Here is a 19,469-nt window from a genome sequence, read left to right as displayed (position 1 = left end):
ATAGCCTTAAATCAGCACATAGATCACATGAGAGACAGTGAATACAGATTTGTTGACTGTGTCCAAAAGCATAGAGTGTTAGAAGATAAATGATGCAATGTGATGATCACAATGCAATGTGATGTCAATAGCTTTCTTACTATGTCATTGTTAGTGCTGTGACTAATAAGGAAACCGTCCCCCCCAGCCTGGTTTCTCACAGGGAATGACAGGTGATGGAGTTTGTTGGAAGTAGCACATTCCAGATGATTAAAGAACAAGGGGAGGTTGAGAATGGGGAAAGATAAGTGTTTTCAAAGTATGGGATGAATATAGCAGCTTTTGAGGGCAAGCAGTGGCCAGGATGGGGAGAGAAGGGATAGTTATATTAGTGAGCACTAGGTCAAGAAGCAGAGCAATTCAAAGTGGAGTAGAGTAGGAGGCAGCACAATGCAATATTTTCATTTTAAGACATCTGCACTATTATATACAGTGTGGTCTGCTCATGTCATTGTCATGGATACGTGAGATGGGTATTGCATCCTGAAGTTGAGAAATAAAACAATCTATGGATGGGATTTTATGACTTTGCTCGCCCCAAAATCATAAAATCCCACCCAAGGTGAATGGACCTCTCCATGGTCCAACCCCCTCCCACTGCAATTCCCGTAGTGGTAAAATTCCAGCCTATATTTGATGGCAACGTTAGCAAAAAGATTATTAAACATTTTAAACGTGTAAACAATAAAAGACAGTACAAGTTGATTGTTTCAAACAATCCAAGCTCACAGTGAAGCATGAATATTATTAGCTGCAATCTTCCACTTACTCACCTCCAACATGTAACGCAAACTATACGGTAGAAGATTCCGGATCGTAACTGTGGGGTGGAGGTGAATGATGTAGGCTGGATCCCAATCATCTTCTCCGTGATTACTGATAAAGCTCAGCTCATCGGGAATAGCGATGGTGTTTATGATAAGCGGGAGGAAGTTCACCTCGGTTGAAGGACATTGCAGCGTGCATCGGATTTCTGTGCTCCTGTGCAGCTCTTCCTTCCAAGTGATGTATGTTGTTGACACTTCGAACTGTTCATCCAGCTCACCTGATGGTTTGAGGAACAACTGGCCTCTTCAACAAAAAAATTAATGGTTTAGTACTTTATGAAATGCAGCAATACTGCTCCTATCTTAGCCTATTCATAAAAGTAAATTGCAGTCCAGTTTATATTAAGTGTAGAAGCTGCTCTTTCGCAATGCCTGGAGCCAGGAATGGACTATAACACTTAAAGACTTCCCTGTTCTTCTGCAGCCATCATTTCAATCCTTTATTCCACTCGAACAACTCAAAATCCCAACAGTGCAGGAGAAGGCTATTTGGGCCATTGAGATTGCACTGATTCTCCAACAGAGCACCTTACCCAGGTTAAATTCGAACAGGTTTATTTGGAATCATGAGCTTTTGCAGCATCGCTCCCCACTCACCTGATGATGAAGGAGCAGTGCTCTGAAAGCTCGTGATTCCAAATAAACCTGCTGGACTTTAACCTGGTGTTGTGAGACTTCTTACTGTCTCATAGAAGACAAGGTGGTGGTGGAGGGAAAATTTTCAGACTGGAGGTCAGTTACCAGCAGTGTACCACAGGGATCAGTGCTGGATCCTCTGCTACTTGTGATTTTTATCAATGACTTGGAATAGGGGGCTGAAGGGTGGGTTAGTAAATTTACTGATGACGCCAAGATTGGTGGAGTAGTGGATGAGGTGGAGTGCTCTTGCAGGCTGCAAAGAGACATTGATAGGATGCAGAGCTGGGCAGTAAAGTTGCAGATGGCGTTTAATCCTGATAAGTGCGAGGTGATTCATTTTGCTAGGACAAACTTGAATGCAGATTACAGGGTCAACGGCAGGGTTCTGAAGAATGTGGAAGAACAGAGAAATCTTGGGCTTCATATCCACAGATCTCTGAAGGTTGCCACTAAAGTGAAGAGAGCCGTGAAGAAGGCTTATAGTGCGTTAGCCTTTATTAACAGGGAGTTTCAGTTTAAGAGCCGTGGGGTTATGCTGCAACTATACAGGACCTTGGTGAGACCACGTTTGGAATAGTGTGTGCAGTTCTGGTCACCTCACTATAAGGAGGATGTGGAAGCATTGGAGAGAATGCAGAGAAGATTTAGCAGGATGCTGCTGGTTTGGAGGGTAGGTCTTATGAGGAAAGGTTGAGGGAGCTGAGGCTTTTCTCTTTACAGTAGAGGAGGATGAGAGGTGACGTAATAGAGGTTTATAAACATCATGAGGGGGATAGATAGAGTGGACGTGCAGAGACTATTTCCTCGGGTGGATGTAGCTGTTACAAGGGGTCATAACTATAAGGTTCATGGTGGGAGATATAGGAGGGATGTCCGAGGTAGATTCTTAACTCAAAGCGGTTGGGGTGTGGCATGCATTGCTGCTGTGATAGTGGAGTCGGACACTTTAGGAACTTTCAAGCGGATATTGGATAGGCACATGGAACACATCAGAATGATAGGGAGTGGGATAGCTTGATCTTGGGTTCGGACATTGCTCAGCACAACATCGAGGGCCGAAGGGCCTGTATTGTGCTGTACTGTTCTATGTTCTATTATTTTTAATTTTCAAATAGCAATATTTTCGTAGTATATCATAAGAAAATACAATCAACACTTTCTACAAGCATGTATTCAATATATATCTGGTCTTTTTCACAGCAAGTTGACTGTATTGTGCACCATGTTGGAAGCAGAAGCCTCGGAGATGATTCTGTGCTTTGAATGAGAGCACAGAGAATATGGCAGCACTGCAGTGGGGTTTCTGGAATTCTGAGCAGTGTATCCTGGGGATGAAAGCACTCAGTGCATCTGGGATGAAATGAGAGGTCCGGAACATTGGGGAAATTTCTGGATTCTGATAGCATGATGTGGAGATGCCGGCATTGGACTGGGGTAAAACACAAATAAATCCCACAACACCAGTTTAAAGTCCAAACAGGTTTATTAATAAGTTTAATAAAGTAATTAAAATTTAATAAATAAATTTTAATTACTTTATTAAACTTATTAATAAACCTGTTTGGACTTTAAACTGGTGTTGTGGGATTTCTTTGTGTTCTGGTAGCAAAGCAGAGTACGGAGAGGATGACTTCTGGGGGTCAGGTGGGGAGATTTTGATGGGATGTTTTGAGGTTAATGACACGGAGATTGGCAGTGCTTGATGCAGGGGTGTTGTCAAGTGAAAATCACAGTCCTGCCACATTCACAACTGGCTCATTGCCCCATTCCAGACAATCTGACCAACATGGGATCATGTTTAGTTTCACCACCTGTAAGAATCTAAAGGCACATGGAATTCCTCTTCAGGGTTAGCCACACCAATGGGCTTCAGTTGCCGGCTCTCTGGAATAAACTTGAGGACAATAAAGGAGACGGAGAAGTGGTTCTTGATCTATAGATAGGGAAAAGCAGCACAAACAGATCTTTATTATAATTTATACAAACTTCATCTCAAACAATCTTATTTTGCAACGATCAAAAATCTCAGTCGTTCCATTAGTTTTAAGCAGCGAATACTATCAGCAACTAAACAACCTTTAACACGAAAGGTTTAGAAGTCCAGTCCATCACCATTCACAAAACATTTTCAGAACAAAATTAAACCTGATTAATTTCAAATTTGAGATATTATTCAGACCTCTAGCAATGTTTCCCCAAGCAAACTTGACAGGACCAGCATGGTATTGGTCCAAGGATAAAGTCTTGTTTAATTCTCGCAGATCCAATGCGAAGAACCTGGTGTCAGCTCAGCCTGCACCCAGAGTGAGGAGTCAGCAAAAATGCAGTAAACTCTGTTTTTCCAACTCAATTTGTTGTTCATTTTAATTGTTTAACCACAGGCTGAATTATATGCGGGTAGCAAAGGCAGTTGCGAGTGCAATTCGGGTCTCTCTCTCTCTCACCCTCTTAGGGAAAGGAAACCTGCCTCCAAGGGTAATCCCGGGTCCTGGAAGTGATGGAACTCAGTCATAGCCACAGCTGGACTACAACCAGTCCCACCAAAGGAAGCAACATGGATAACGGACCAAGATAGGTCCAAAGCTTTTGGTCGGGGAGGGATTGGAGACCCTAGAGTTGGAGGAGGAGTGGAGTTATGTTCTGGATGCCAGGAGGAGAGGTACAAATGGCAATGCCATCATGATGTTGGTTCCTGCAATGCACACACGGGGGTACTACCCCGCCTCAAGGAGGTAGCCACGCCCCCTTCTCCAAATTTCCTTCTGCCTTTTCACACAAGATGGTGAAGCAGCATGCTGAACCACCTACCCTGTTTTATGTCCCCTGCCTGCAAATATGCTGGCTGGGGGAGTTGTAAAATTCACCCCTGAAATAAAAGAGATAATCAGCAATGTTCAGCCCACAAATTTATAACAAATGCTGAGGTGAATTTTCCCTAACATTTACAAAAAAATCTCCTTTAAAAATCTTCAAGCCATTGCAACTGATGGAGTAAACACACCAAGGGTGACACATCCACCTTATATAGTCCCAGAAAGTTTGGACAAAGGGTTAAGAACCCAGGGGAGTTCTCAGAGGTAAGAGTGGGTTTTAATTAGTTAAAAAAACAACATAGTTCACAACTGTAGTGTACTGCTGAGTTGTTCATTGCCTACTCTTCTCAGCTCAGGCAATAGTATGCAGGATTACTGACCGGAGAGTGAGTGGGAAGAACCACAGAGCTAGCTGCACACCCATCATTCCAAGATCTATTAGATGGCCAGACTAGTTCATTGTACACATCATCCTTGACTATTTCAACTAGCAGGTTACCAAAATACCCACTGAAGATTGACTTAGTTCTGAATATTCTTTACCAAGCGTGTTACCTTGGAGTCGATGCTTACTATGCTTGGTGGGCAGGCACAAAGTTGGTCGAAAAACAAACAAGTGCAGGTTTGAGCCCTTCTAAATACAAGACAGATAATTAAACCCATCAAAATTGCATAATAAGCAGTGCACTTTGTTGACAAATGAACCAGGAGGCACATCTAGCAGAACGATGATTAACTATCCATGTATCTCACCAGGGTGAGGGATCAGGCTGTGGTAGGCTGAAGTCTCCCAGGCTGCATCTTTTCTGTCACAAATTATGAGTAAAACAATGGCCTGGTGGTATTAATTGCTATATTATTAATCCAGAAACTGAGCTAATGTTCTGGATTCAAATTCTGCCACGGCAGATGGTGAATTTAAATTCAATTAAAAATATCTGGAATTAAGAATCTACTGAGGACCATGAAATCATTGTCGATTATCGGAATAACCCACCTGATTCACTAATGTCCTTTAGGAAAGGAAATTTGCTGTCCTTACCCGGTCTGGCCTACAAGTGGTTCCAGAGCCACAGCAATGTGGTCGACTCGCAACTGCCCTCCAAGGGCAACTAGGGATGGGCAATAAAGCTGGCCCAGCCAGCACGATGCCCATGTCCCATGAATGAATTTTTAAAAATGCACTGCTCAGTGTGGTCACTTGATTAAAGTCAATTACTAAAACAACAGGATTTTTCAGACAATCAATGCTGCCAGTGTTGGTAACAGTGAGTACTGAAAGAAAGCAACAATGAATAGATTGAAGAAAAGTTCAATTACCTGGAGAGGGGATCGGATGATAATTCTTTTATCACCTTCGACAACATCTATCTGGGCTAAAAGTGACACTGAATGTTTACTGTCAGAGCGGAGGACATTATACAGACGCCGACCTGGCTTAGTAACAGGAATGTTTCCTACTTCTGTATAATCACGTGGCACTGGTGAAATAAAATAGAACTTATTTATTGCAAAACACAATCATGTCACAGCATCGTTAGATTCATGCGCAATTTGAGGGGTGTTAATACATTAGAAACATAAAAGATAGGAGGCCGCCATTTGGCCCTTCAACCCTGCTCCACCATTCATTGCGATCATGGCTGACTGTTCAACTCAATAGTTCAACTCCTGCTTTCTCCCCATAACCTTTGATTCCATTTGCCAAATGCTATATCAAGCTGCCCCTTGAATACATTCAATATTTTGGCATCAACTACTTCTTGTGGTAATGAATTCCACAGACTCACCACTCTTCCGCTAAGTGATGTCTCCTCACCTCCATTTATTAAACAATTCTTAGTTCACCTGCCCATTTGGGGCATGATACGTTCCAAGCCCACCATGTTGGCAATGGCTCTCCAAACAAACATCATTACTTAGTGCCATTCCCCTGTCTTTTCCTCCGTATTGTTTCTATTATTTCTATTCAAATAATCATCTAAGGCCTTCTCAAATGCCTCGACTATAATATGTCTTCACCACACTTCCAGGCAGAGCATTCCAGACCTGAACCACTCTTTTTTCTCTAATCGCATTTGTTTCTTTTGTGAATCACTTGCAATCTGTACCCTCTCGTTATTGATCCTTTTTAACTAGCAGGAACAGTTTTTTCCTAGTCTCTCTGTCCAGCCCCCTCAAGATTTTGAGCATCTCATAGAATCATAGAACCCTACAATGAAGAGAGAGGCCCTTCAGCCCATCAGGTCTGCACCGACACAATCCCATCCAGGCCCTACCCCCATATCCCTACATATTTTACCCACTAATCTCTCTAACCTACACATCCCTATACACTAAGGGGCAATTTCTTAGCATGGCCAATCAACCTAACCCGCACGTCTTTGGACTGTGGGAGGAAACCGGAGCACCCGGAGGAAACCCACGCAGACACGAGGAGAACGTGCAAACTCCATGCAGACAGTGACCCCGAGCCAGGAATCGAACCCAGGTCCCTGGAGCTGTGAAGCAGCAGTGCTAACCACTGTGCTACTGAGTCGCTCTATCAAATCTCCTCTTCCCCTTCTCCTCTCCAAGGACAACAGTCCCAACCTCTCCAATCCATCTTCATAACTGAAGTTTCTCATCCCTGGAAACATTCTTGTAAACTTCTGCACTCTCTCCAATGTGTTCACATCCTTCCTATAGTGTAGTACACAGAACTGTACACAATATTCCAGCTGACATCTAAATAGTGTTGTATAAATTCAGCATTACCTCTATGTTCTAGCACCCAATGCCTCTATTAATAAAGCCACAATCCCATCTTCAATGATCTATGCATATAAACACCCAGGTCCCTCTACTCCTACACCACTAAGAATTTTACCACTTATTTTATATTGTCTACCCACGTTCTTCCTACCAAAATGCATCAGTTCATAATTCTCAACTTTGAACTAAACCTGACAACTATCTGTCCACTCCACCAACTTGTCTGTGTCCTTTTGAATTCTACACTGCCCTGCCAAGATGTGTATCATCTGCAAACTTTAAAATTATTCCCTGCACATCAAAGATCTTGATAAAGGAAATCAAAGGTCCGAACACCAACTCCTGGGGAACACCACTCCAAACCTTCCTCCAGCCTGGAAAATATTCACTGACCATTACTCTCTGCTCCCTATTATTCAGTTAATTTTGAATCCAAGTTGCTACTGTCCCTTTTATTCCATGGGCTATAACTTTTCCTCACTAGTCTATTGTGTGACACTGTAGTGAATGTCCTCTAAAAGTCTATGTACACTACATCAACGACATTACCCTCATCGACCCTTTCTGATATCTCCTCAAGAAACTCCAGCAAGTTAGTGAAACACGATTTTTCCTTTAGAAATCCATGCTGGCTCCTCCTAATCAACACACATTTTTCCATGTGACTACGGATTCGATCCCAAATAAATGTTTCTAGAGGCTTGCCCAATACTGATGTTAAACAAAATGGTCTGTAATTGCTCGGGCTTATCCTTACAACTCTTTTTGAACAGGGCATAACATTTACAATTCTTCAATCCTCTGGCACCTCCTGCAATTTCCACTCTCGTTTCCTTCAATATCCTTGGATGCATCTCATCCAGTCCCGGTGGCTTGTCAACTTCCAATCCCGTTAGTCTATTCAACATTTCTACCTTACCAATTTTGTACCCTTCGAAGGACGGAGTTTCCTTGTCTGTCTCCATGTCCTTGACAGCATCTCCCTCCGAGGTAAAACATTCATTTAATACCTTTGCCGTACCTATTACCCCTGTGTAAATCCCCTTTGAGGTCCCTAATCAGCCCAACTCTTCCTTTTACTATCTATGTGCCTACTGAATCATTGGGATTCCTCAATAGGTTGGCTGTGGGTCCTTTCTCATAATCCCTCTTTGCTTCTCTAATCAGCTTTTTCACCTCGCCTCTAACTCTTCTGTATTTCTCTTGGTTCTCAACTCTATTTTCTACCTGACCTGTCATAAGCACACTTTGTTCATTTCCTCTTGGTTTTCATCTTGGGAGCACTTGATTAGTTTGCCCTAATGTTCGCTTTTAAGGGAACATCTCTTGACTGTGCTCAGACCATTTTTGTTTTGAAGGTAGCCCATTGTTCAGTTCCCGCCAACCTTTCATTCCAGTCTAACCAGCCCAACTCCGCTCTTGCCTCACTGCAGTTGGCACTCCCACAGTTCATTATTTTTACTAGGATTGCCCAGTTCTCTTTTCTATCATCATTCTACACCATATGATACAATGATTACTGTCTCCTAAACATGCCCCCACTCTCACTTGATCTGCTTGGCCCACTTTATTGCCAAGAGCCAGGTCCAACAATGCATCAACTTTTGTCAGACTGGACACAAACTGCTGTGGAAAATTTTCCACAACACAATCTTGGAACTGTTTTCCCTCCCTGCCCTTTACACTACCGCTGTCCCAGTCTACATTCAGGTAATTAAAGTATACAATACTATAATGTTTGTATCTCTCCGGAATAAGCTATAATGGCTGCATTTCTATTTAATAGTGAAAGGTCAGTTTTGGGTTTACCAAAGTCCTCCATATTGGACATCAATTTATCTCAATAGCAAGACAGTTTATAATCTCACTGTAAAATACCACATTGCCACAAAGTATATGTTGTGGTTCAGAACAGGAAACGTTCTCACCCATGAGATCACTGGGCTGGTTCTGATTTGTCTCAGAGTGTCATGTTGTTTATTTGTGACATTTCTAATGCACATTTTTTAAGGTGTACAGACCTTGGCCCTTTAGCAAATAGTCAAAAGTTGGAGCAGTTCCTGCTGGAAATGCCTGTAGCAAGGTCAGGGTCTATAAAATCTTGAATCAATAAAGTGCAGAAGAGGCCATTCAGCCCATTGAGTCTGCACCAACTCGTATTTTATTCAGGCTCTCACCTGCCTTATCCCCATAATCCCACACATTTGCCTGGCTAATCCATCTAACCTATACATTTTGGGACACTAAGGGGAATTTTCTTCCAGCCAATCCATCTACAACCAGCTGATCTCTTTCACGTGGCACTGGTTAGCACTGCTACCTCACAGTGCCAGAGGCTCCAGTTCAATTCCAGCCTCAAGTGACTGTCTGTGTGAAGTTTGCACATTCTCTCTGTGTCTGCGTGGGTTTCCTTCCACACACCAAAGATGTGCAGGTTAAGTTGACTGGCCATTCTAACTTGCCCCTTAGTGCCAGGAACGTTAGCAGGGTAAATACGTGGCATTACAGGGATAGGGCCTGGGTGGGATTGTTGTCGGTGCAGACTCAATGGGCCAAATGGCCTCTTTCTGCACTACAGGGATTCAATGTTTGAACGTACCAAAGAAATGGGAATTAGAAGCCAGTTCAAATCTTAGATTCTTGCTACTAAAAGCAGTGACAAAAACATCAGCTTCATTGTCAACTACATTAGGTTTAGAATAGGGTATCACAGAGAAACAGACATTAAAGGGAAAATGAGGTGCATAATTCCTGGCAGTTTACAGACACATTCATTTGAGCATTTTCTTCATAATCCAAGTAGGAAAATATTTCTGCTCTGCCATTTTATTTACTTTGTTCAAGGGATGTGGGCATACTGGTTAGGCCAACTTTATTGCCCATCCCTAATTACCCCTCAAGAAGGTGGTGGTGCATCGCCGATTTGAACACGCTGCAGTCCATGTGGTGCAGCTCACCCACAGTGCTGTTAGGGAGGGAGTTCCAGGGTTTGGGCCCTGCGACAGTGAAGGAATGGTGATATATTTCCAAGTCAGGATGGTGTGTGTGGCTTAGACAGGAATTTGCAGGTGATGTAGGCAAGTAAGAATTCGCTCTCATCACTCAACTTACTTATTGTTAAAGTAAAAAGGTTACTTTCTTGTCTTTCCAACACAGAAAGTTTCCCCCGATTTCTGGGTTGTACAGCCACATAATCCAGTTCCAGTGTCTGTCCTGCTTCTAGCTGATGAAGTTTCTGCTGAGGGGGTAAACCGATGGCACACAGATTTGTAGAGTGGTGCACAGCCAAAGGGATGCCCAGTTCATTTTTCAGGGTGTACGGAACTTGGTCCCTCAGCGAATAATCGAATGTTGAAGCAGTCCCTGCTGAATATGCCTGCAGTAAAGTCACACATTTCAGACAAATATTTGCTACATTGAAAAGAGACAGACTTGTATTTCCGAAATTGTTTTTGTCAATTTACCTCTCCCCTCCCCAGAATTTCAAAATAGGTTCTGGCAAAGTGTTCTCTCTTTCCAACTCAATCATCCATTCTCCACCTTCCCTTTCCGACTCCTGCATCAGTGATCATCTTAACATTCCCCAATTGGGAACTTACTTTGAAACTGGATAATTCACTGAGAAACTAAGTTTTGAAAAATCTCTTACTAAAAACAAGATTTTAGAAGTATCAGTATTCTTATATATTTCTGCTCCTATTTTGTATATGTGTGATGCTACTGTGCCTTTAAGAAATGTTTGAATCATGTTCCTTTGCAAGATTTTATCAGTGCTATGCTGTCTGTAACTGGTGTCCTCAAATTGTGGCTGAAGCAACACAATGGATATCATGTTTATTTTTAATCTAGATTAATGCAGCGTCCTGGAGTTTTATGATCCTTTGGGGATTGTTGAGTGGAGCTTGATTTGGGGGTAATCGACGGGTCAGGGGATGCCTGGGGTCAGTTCTTTTCCACAGAAAAGTCTAATGCTTCATTTTTCTCAGATGCTGCTTGGACTTGAGACAGAATCACTGTCTCCGTCTCTATCTTTTTAGAAGCACGCTGAAAGTTCCAGTACTGGAAAGCCTCAGATTTAATCCAGCATTCAAAGGACCAATTCATGGCAGGTGTTAAAAAGCTGAAAGGCCAGCATCACGTGAGCTTACTTGCTTTTTGTGCAAGTCTAGAAAAGGACGTATGACTATGAGATGATACTTGACCTGGAACAACATAGATAGCTAGTTGTTATGGTTAATACTGTATTGTGCACTGAATCTTGTAATTGGTAAAAGTTATGCTATTTTAATTATAGTTTAACTGTGTTATTAAATAAACTTTGTTTGATAAAAACTTCCTAGTGGGTCATTTGAATCATACCTGGAGTGAAACATCTTATGCTCACCAGTGCCAAATTCAAATGTAAAAAACTTAGGATCTAGGTTAACTTCACAAAACACCTTGGAGTTTTTGACGTGGATCTTAATATACGTTTGCGTTGTTACCTTAGCTAAGACATTGAGAACGTTCAAACTGCACTTGGATACAGTGATATTCAATATGTCCTTTGAAGAGATGGTAATGGCAGTCTGCGGGTCAGGAATTTGAAGTAAATCATCCCCTGGGATGAGAGCTTTGTCCAGGCCCATGTTGGTTTTCATCTAAACGCATTAAAACACAAATACACGTAATCCAATATGGCACAGCATTTTGAAAAGAATATTCACCAGAAACATTCAGCCCCCCGTTTCTTCTATTACACTCCACAAAGCTCAGCTCTCAGCTCTGACAAACCTACAAATTAATCTGGCGGATTTGAAAACCTGAAGCAGCCAGATCAAACGTGATCATCAGATAATGTAAATGTTTGAAATCAGAGGGGCATGAAAGCTGTCACTCATTGTGTCAGCATGGAAGCAGAGGGGGGAATAAAGTCATCGAATCGAGCAGCGATTTCAATAACATAAAATGCCGGTGCAAAACTACAGCGTAAAACAAAGCTTAAATATGAGGAGTGAACATCACCAGCATGTTGCAGGAATAAGGGAGGTTTTACATTTAGACCTGACACGCAACTGTTAAAAAAAAACAGCATGTTAATAAGAAATTATGTCCATACTTGCTGTCCGACTCAAGTTGTAATGCAAATTTTCCGGTTTATCACAGAGCAAAATATTGCAAAAGGTCTATGTAAGAAGCAAAACAAAATAGGGAAACAAAAGTGCCAGAATAGGACATTTCAGGAGCATATGTTTACAGCATAATTTCCAGTTTGCAACAGCTTATGAATTGCTCTTGTCGCTTTGGGCAGCACTGTGGCACAGTGGTTAGCACTGCTGCCTTACAGTGCCAGAGAACCAGGTTTGATTCCCAGCTTGTGTCACTGTCTGTGTGGAGTCTGCACGTTCTCCCCATGTATGCATGGGTTTCCTCCGAATGCTCTGGTTTCATAATTAATTTATAATGGTTTCCTCCCATAGTGCAAAAGATGTGCAAGTTAGGGTGCATTGGCCATACTAAATTCTCCCTCAGTGTCACCAAACAGGCGCCAGAGTGCGGCAACTAGGAGATTTTCACAGTAACTTCATTGCAGTGTTAATAAAAGCCCACTTGTGACACTAAAACTTGCACAAGCTTTCAACATATATATAAAATACATATGTGTATATATATATATATATATATAGTATGTATCAATAATTCTGTGGGAATTTAATCAGGTAGATTCCAGCTTTCAACTTGTGGGAGAATCTAGAATGAGGGGGTTCAGTTTAAGAATAAGAGGTATCCCTTTTAGAATGGGGAGGATGAGATTAGGGGCAGTACAGTGACATAGTGGCTAGCACTGCTACCTCACAGTGCCAGAGGCCCGGGTTTAATTCCGGTCTTGGGTGACGGCCTGTGTGGAGTTTTCACATTCTTCCCTGTGTCTACATGTGTTTGCTTTGGGTGCTCTGGTTTCCTCCCACAGTCCAAAGATGTGTGGGTTAGTGGACTGGCCATGTTAAATTGCCCCTTAGTGTCGGGGGATAGGCAGGGTAAAATGCTTGGTGTTAAGGGCAAGGTCTGGGTGGGTTTGTGTTCGGTGCGGAGTCAGTGGGCTAAATCGCCTCCTCCTGTGCCGTAGGGATTCTATATTCTTTACAAAAGGAGAAGCTTGGAAACGAGGAGCTCACGTAGGTGAAGAAAATCAAGGGTAGGGTAATGGCAAAACAGCAAAACAATAATCTGAGAAATGAGGATCACAGTATGGCAGGAAAGGAAAGAGAGAAAATAATCCAAAAATGCACCATCAGCCAAGGTTAGATGTTACAAAGTTAACAAAAAGACAAAACTAAGGGCTCTGTAGTGGAATGCGCATTGCATTCATAACAAAGTAAATTAATTGACAGTGCACACTGAAGAAAATAAACATGATCTGTTAGCCATTAAAGAGATATGGCCACAGGAGGACAAGTATTGAATGCTGAATATTGACATTCAAGAATAGGAAACTTGGTAAAAGTGGAGGGGTAGCATTGTTAATCAAATATAATGTTGGTACAATAGCTGGAGATGACCTTAGCCCAGGAATTGTAGAATCCATTTGGATGGAGATAAGGAAGCTTGGCTTTTTGGTATTTCCACTGTTTGGGTGGAGATACGAAAAGGTGAAAGAATTGACTAGAGGGAGTGTTCTACATGCCCCCTTACAGTAACCACAACATAGGGCAAAAAACACAAAGAATAAATAGAGTGTTTGTGATAAAGGGACAGCATTAATCATGGGTGATTTTAATCTACATACAAACTGGAAAAATCAGATTAGCAGCAGTAGCCTGGACGAGAGTTCATGGGATGCTCTTGAAAGTTTCTTAGAGCAGCACGTCCTGGAAACAACTATGGAGCAGGTTATTTAAGGCTTGATATTATGTAACGTGACAGGGTTAATTCATGATCGGAGAGTAAAGTTACCCCTAAGTAGCAACGACCACATCATGATTGAATTTTACATACATTTTGGGAGGGAAGAGACCAGCATTTTGAATGTAAATAAGGGCAACTATGTGGGCACGAAAGCAGAACTAGATGAAGTGAGCTGGCATTATCAGACTAGGGAACAGATCAATAGAAAAACAGTGATGGGGTTTAAAGGGACATTTCCGACCACTCAGAATAAGTAGAGTCCTACTATCAAGAAAAGTTCTAAAAGTAGGACCCATCGTCTGTGGTTAACTAAAGAAACTAAGAAAAGCAACAAAGAAAAAGCATACAACGGCACAAAGTTGAGTGGCACTTCTCAAGAAAGGTCCGAGTTGGAACATCAAATAACTTAGATGAGGGAAGTGAAGTCATGTTGACTAAATTTGCAGATGACAGAGATAGGTAGGAAAGTATGTTGTGATGGGCAGGTAAGTATACTGTGAAGAGGGCATAAGAAGGTTGCAATTAGATATAAATAGGTTGAGTGAGTGAGCGAGCAAAAATCTGGCAAATCAAGTACAAGGTGGGAAAATACGAAGTTGTTCATTTTGGCGGGAAAAATAAAATAGAAGAGCATTTCTTAAATAGAGAATGACTACAAAATTCTGAGGTGCAGAGAGTTCTAGTGCATAAGTCACAAAAGGATAGCACGCACGTAAAGCAAGTAATTAAGAAGGCTAATGGTACATTATCCTTCATTATTACAAGAGGAATTGAACATAAAAATAAAGCAGTTATATAGTTATTTATTGGTGAGACCACTTAATTCTGATGTCACTGCTGCAATCATCATTCTACTGAAGTCACACTAACTTAGCACAACTGAGAATTTATACCACATAAAGCTCATCATCATGTTTGTGCTGAAGTTCAGGAGCTATCCCTGCCTCTGGTAAAGTGCACAGATGCAACTTGCACAAGATCTCTTTACCTGAAATGTCAGACTCCACCTTTTCAGCCCTCCAGCAACTTTCTCCAAGAGAGGTTCCCAGACTGCACTCAGTTCATTGTAATAAAGGACCTAAAACAAAGCAGTAGAAAATTATGAAACTCAATTACTCACGAGACACGTAGCTCAGCTCTCCAGAAATACTCACTGAACTAGGTGTGGAAAACAACAGTTTGAATGAATTGCCATTACAACCGCAGGATGCCTCAAGTGCTTTACAGCCGAGTAAGCCCCTTAAGTGAAATTATGATGTTGCAAGGTAAGAAACGTCACTGGTAGTGGAATTAAGCAAGAGGAGAGGGAACATCCACCAGTCTCAATCCACAGCGCGAGGTGGAATACAGGATGGAAGAAGATTATAGAGATAGGTGTAGCCATGAGGATTTTTATTAACTGAGAAGCTATTTTAAAATCAACGCATTGGAAAATGGGAACCTGTGGTAGACAAGAAAAAGTCTGGCACAGGGTGGGAGCAGCTGAGTTCTGGAGAAACGGGAGGTAACAAGTGGCAAAGTCAACAAGGAGAAATGAAAGAAATTGAGCCGAGAGATAAAGATGTGATATGTCAGTAAGATAAGAGGAAGAATTGGTCAACATTCTGCAAGAGAAACAGAAGCCTTGATTTTAGACTGGATGTGAACTTTGAAAAATAAGTCAATGTTAAAAAGGACAGATTATTTAATGTTATGCTGAATCTGAAGGAGCAACCAGACAGCAGATAAAACCAGGAGCGAGTGTATGAAAATTCTGCAGAGAACTTACCGCTGCTTTGGTCTTGTTAGTGTTTAATTGGGCAATGCAGAGGTGTCATAAGGAAAAGGTCCAGATGTATTTTTACATGTAATATTTTATAGCTACGTGCAATGTTACAGGGCAGCCACAATACTGTCAGAGATGCTGCCTTTCAATATTACACATCAAAAAGGGCCTGATTGTTCTCTTACTGCTGCACAAGGAGTAGAGAAGTTCACCCAGTGATCTTAGCAATGTTCATCTTTGGAGAAACATTGCTGTTAACAATGTTACATATAGGACCTTAACATGGGTGAATTGGCTGCTGTGTTTCCAAAACAATAAGTATACATTGTTTCTGATGTACTTTGGAATGTCCTGAGGTTGTGAATGGCACTACTTAAATACACCTGTTTCCTTTATTCTAATTTTAATCGATGTGTATATTGTAATGTTAACACGAGTATCACGTAAAAATAACAATATAAACAACCATGTTTGCTTCAGTTATCATTGCATTATGTAAGCTTATCAAAAAGCACAATGGCAGAAAATACCTCAAGCGTCATGTCTGAATGAATACTGACAAACGATGTCCAATTTTCCACTCTTCCAGAAAACGTTGACTCGGTCAGAAGTAAAGGAACCGTGCAGTGGCCTTGTCCACATTCCAGAGTTACTTGAATTAATGAAACGTCTATTTTGAAGGCTTCCCCAGTCCTCTCACGCTCTTCTTCGGTGAAATTCTCTGTTACTTCGCTGGCCATGTCAACTCCCAGGAACCAATAATTCGAATTGAAGGCATCCTTCACGGCCCAGAGGTCAGTCGCCAAGTCAACTGTTGGCTGTGCTTCTACCTCCTGCACTTTGGGAGTCATCGCTGACATGATTGTCATCACAGTATTGAGAATAATTGGAGAAACCTTTAAGCAAAGAAAAGCATTCAATCTAAAAAAGCATTACACTAAGCAGTAAAATAGCTTTATCATTCATATAAATACAGAAAGTAGGAGTAGGCCATTCAGCCCTCTGAGCCTGCTTCACTATTCATTATGATCATGGCTGATCATCCAACTCAATAGCCTGATCCTCACCACGACCACCATCACCAACTGCCCCCCCCCAGTTCCTCTCCTCACCCACCCACCCCGTATAGAACTCCTTCTCGAGGACAAACAATGCTTTGGTCTTAATTGCTTTCTGTGGTAGCAAATTCCACATCTGACCACTCTCTGGGTGAAGAAATTTCTCGTCTCAGTCCTAAATGGTTTACCTGTATCCTTAGACTGGGACCCCACCATCAGGAATATCTTTCCTACACCTTCCCCTGCCGAGTCCTCTTGGAATTTTATAGGTTTCTGTGATGCCCCCTCATCCTTCTAAACCCCAGGAAATATAATCCGAACCGACTCAATCTCTCCTCATACATCATTCTTCAATTGCTCCAAATATTCTTTACTTAAATATTAAAAAGCCCAGTCACAGACAAGCATTAGAGAGCTCAATAATATACATTCAACAGAACGCCCAGTCATATATACATGTGACAGTCATATGCTAAGCTACAACTATTTCATTAAGGAATCAGAAAGAATACATCTGAAGCACCAACACCATGGGGAGGATATTGAAGACAGGCCTGTGCCCATGATTCACACCTGTGAAAATGGAAATATACAAGGTAACGTCCAGGACATTGTCATACCTTTACGATTATTGCTTCCACCTTCAGAGTGATATTTTGTGGCCTGTTTGAGGGTTCCAAGAAGTCCAGGAACATGGAACAAGGCTGCAATATCTGCAAATATATAAATGCATTTATATAGTTAACAATATATATAGTTAACAATGAAGGTACTGCCTCACGTTGCTACTTCAAGAGTAGTTTTCGAGAAGGGCTAGAATATAAAATCATATACAATCCCTACGGTGCAGCTCAGTATAGATCAAAGACAGTCAGCAACATTAAGAGTAATATTAAAGAAACCTATGAGGAGACACAGACCAGCTTACAAATGAGTTTCCGGGCCTGTTGTGTTCTTTTTCTGATAACCATTTTTTGCACGGTTAAATTCTTTCTGCATTTTTCAGACCTAGAACCTCAGCAGGACAAGTGATTTTCTCCCCCTGTTCACGGATTTTAGTCAGAGATACAGAAAGGCTGAGTTAATAAGCATTCCCTTGTAATTTCACCAGAACAAGCTGATAATGATCAGCATCGGAGTGCTCCTGGCATGACAGTCTCATCAGTATGAAAACATTTTAAGGGACATGAACGTCACTGGCTGGGTCAGCATTTATTGCCCACCCGTTCCATTTCAGAGGGCATTTAAGAATCAACCACATTGATCTGTCGTCACACATAGGCCAGATCAGGTAAGGATGGTAGATTTCTTCATCCAGTAAGGATATTAGTGAACCAGTTGGGTTTTTATGACAATGGTTTTACGGTCATCTAGACTTTTAACTCCAGATTTTTACCGAATTCAAATTTCACCCATCGCGGTGGCGGGATTTGAACTGGGGTTGTCAGACGTTGCTCTGAGTCTCTGGATTATAAGTTCAGTGATAATGCCACTGCGCTACGGCCTCCCCATTTGATGTGACAAAGATGTTGCACTCACCGTGGTAATACTTGTCCCCCTCTTCTCTCGTAGGAAAGGACATGCTAGAACCTTTAGGTCACTGACAAGAGCAATCATCTTTCGAGAATGCTTTTCACTGATTAATGAGATATCACAATGGAAGGAAGCGACCAGTGCCGGGGCATCAGCTTTTGAGAGATTTGCCACAAATACAACTTCAGGATTCATCACCAGCATTTTCACATTCATCATTCGTCTTGGAGCCTTTACAACTGGAATAAAATAATACCAAAATATAATGTAAATAACAAGAGGCCAAATATATACATTTGGGCAATGCATAAAGTTTCCATAGTTCAGTCCCATATTACACTTTAGTCTGAAATATAAACAGAAAATGATGGATAAACTTTTCTGTAAAGCATCCGCACAGTCTGTGGACCAGATTCTGATTTTGTAAAAACAGGATGGCGAGCCTCAGCTGAAGGGTCGCTCACAAAAGAATGCAAGTTCAAAATGACAGGCAGGAGGTTTAGTGGGGACGAGAGGATAAACCTCTTTACCCACAGAGTTTGGAATGTGCCGGCTGGGAGGGTGATGGATGTGGGTTAGAATCCCTATAGTGCAGGAGGAGGCCATTTGGTCCATTGAGCCTGCACTGACAACAATCCCACCAAGGTTGTATTCCAGTATATTTACCCATCTAATCCCCTGACACGAAGGGGCAGTTTAGCATGGCCAATGTAATCTGTGTTCTTTGGACTGCGGAGGAAATGGGAGCACCCGGAGTAAACCCACGCAGACATGAAGAGAACATGCACACTTCACACAGACAGTGACCCAAGGCTGGAATTGAACCCGGGTCCCTGGCGCTATGAGGCAGCAGTGCTAACCACCCCAGATTGCCTCATATCCTTTAAAAAGTACCTGGACGAGCACTTGACACAACATAACATTCAAGGCTACATGGGCAGCACGGTAGCACAGTGGTTAGCACTGCTGCTGCACAGCTCCAGGGTCCTGGGTTCGATTCCCAGCTTGGGTCAGTGTGTGTGGAGTTCGCACACTCTTGTGTTTGCATGTTTCCTCCGCGCGCTCTGGTTTCCTCCCACAGACCAAAGCTATGCGGGTTAGGTTGATTAGCTGTGCTAAAATTGCCCTTAGTGTCCTGAGATGCATAAGTTAGAGG

General features: G+C 42.0%; 1 protein-coding gene across 4 annotated transcripts in view; it reads right to left on the bottom strand.

Moving 5' to 3' along the window:
* Nucleotides 1-19,469, bottom strand: part of vps13c (vacuolar protein sorting 13 homolog C) — a 298,634-nt gene that overhangs the window by 79,891 nt on the left and 199,274 nt on the right. For all 4 annotated transcript variants that reach the window (XM_080216043.1, XM_080216044.1, XM_080216045.1 and 1 more), the window contains 9 exons: nt 18,320-18,552; nt 17,401-17,493; nt 16,253-16,618; nt 14,946-15,035; nt 11,557-11,712; nt 10,184-10,448; nt 5,639-5,799; nt 3,317-3,438; nt 813-1,110 (listed from right to left, as the gene is read on the bottom strand). In XM_080216043.1, coding sequence (XP_080072169.1) covers nt 813-1,110; nt 3,317-3,438; nt 5,639-5,799; nt 10,184-10,448; nt 11,557-11,712; nt 14,946-15,035; nt 16,253-16,618; nt 17,401-17,493; nt 18,320-18,552 — 1,784 coding nt within the window. The remainder of the gene's footprint in view (nt 1-812; nt 1,111-3,316; nt 3,439-5,638; nt 5,800-10,183; nt 10,449-11,556; nt 11,713-14,945; nt 15,036-16,252; nt 16,619-17,400; nt 17,494-18,319; nt 18,553-19,469) is intronic.

Source organism: Carcharhinus amblyrhynchos, chromosome 32 (assembly GCF_965287045.1).
Source record: "Carcharhinus amblyrhynchos chromosome 32, sCarAmb.v2.hapA, whole genome shotgun sequence".
NCBI classification, from domain to species: Eukaryota; Metazoa; Chordata; class Chondrichthyes; order Carcharhiniformes; family Carcharhinidae; genus Carcharhinus; species Carcharhinus amblyrhynchos.
This window is presented reverse-complemented; position numbering and strand designations above follow the sequence as displayed.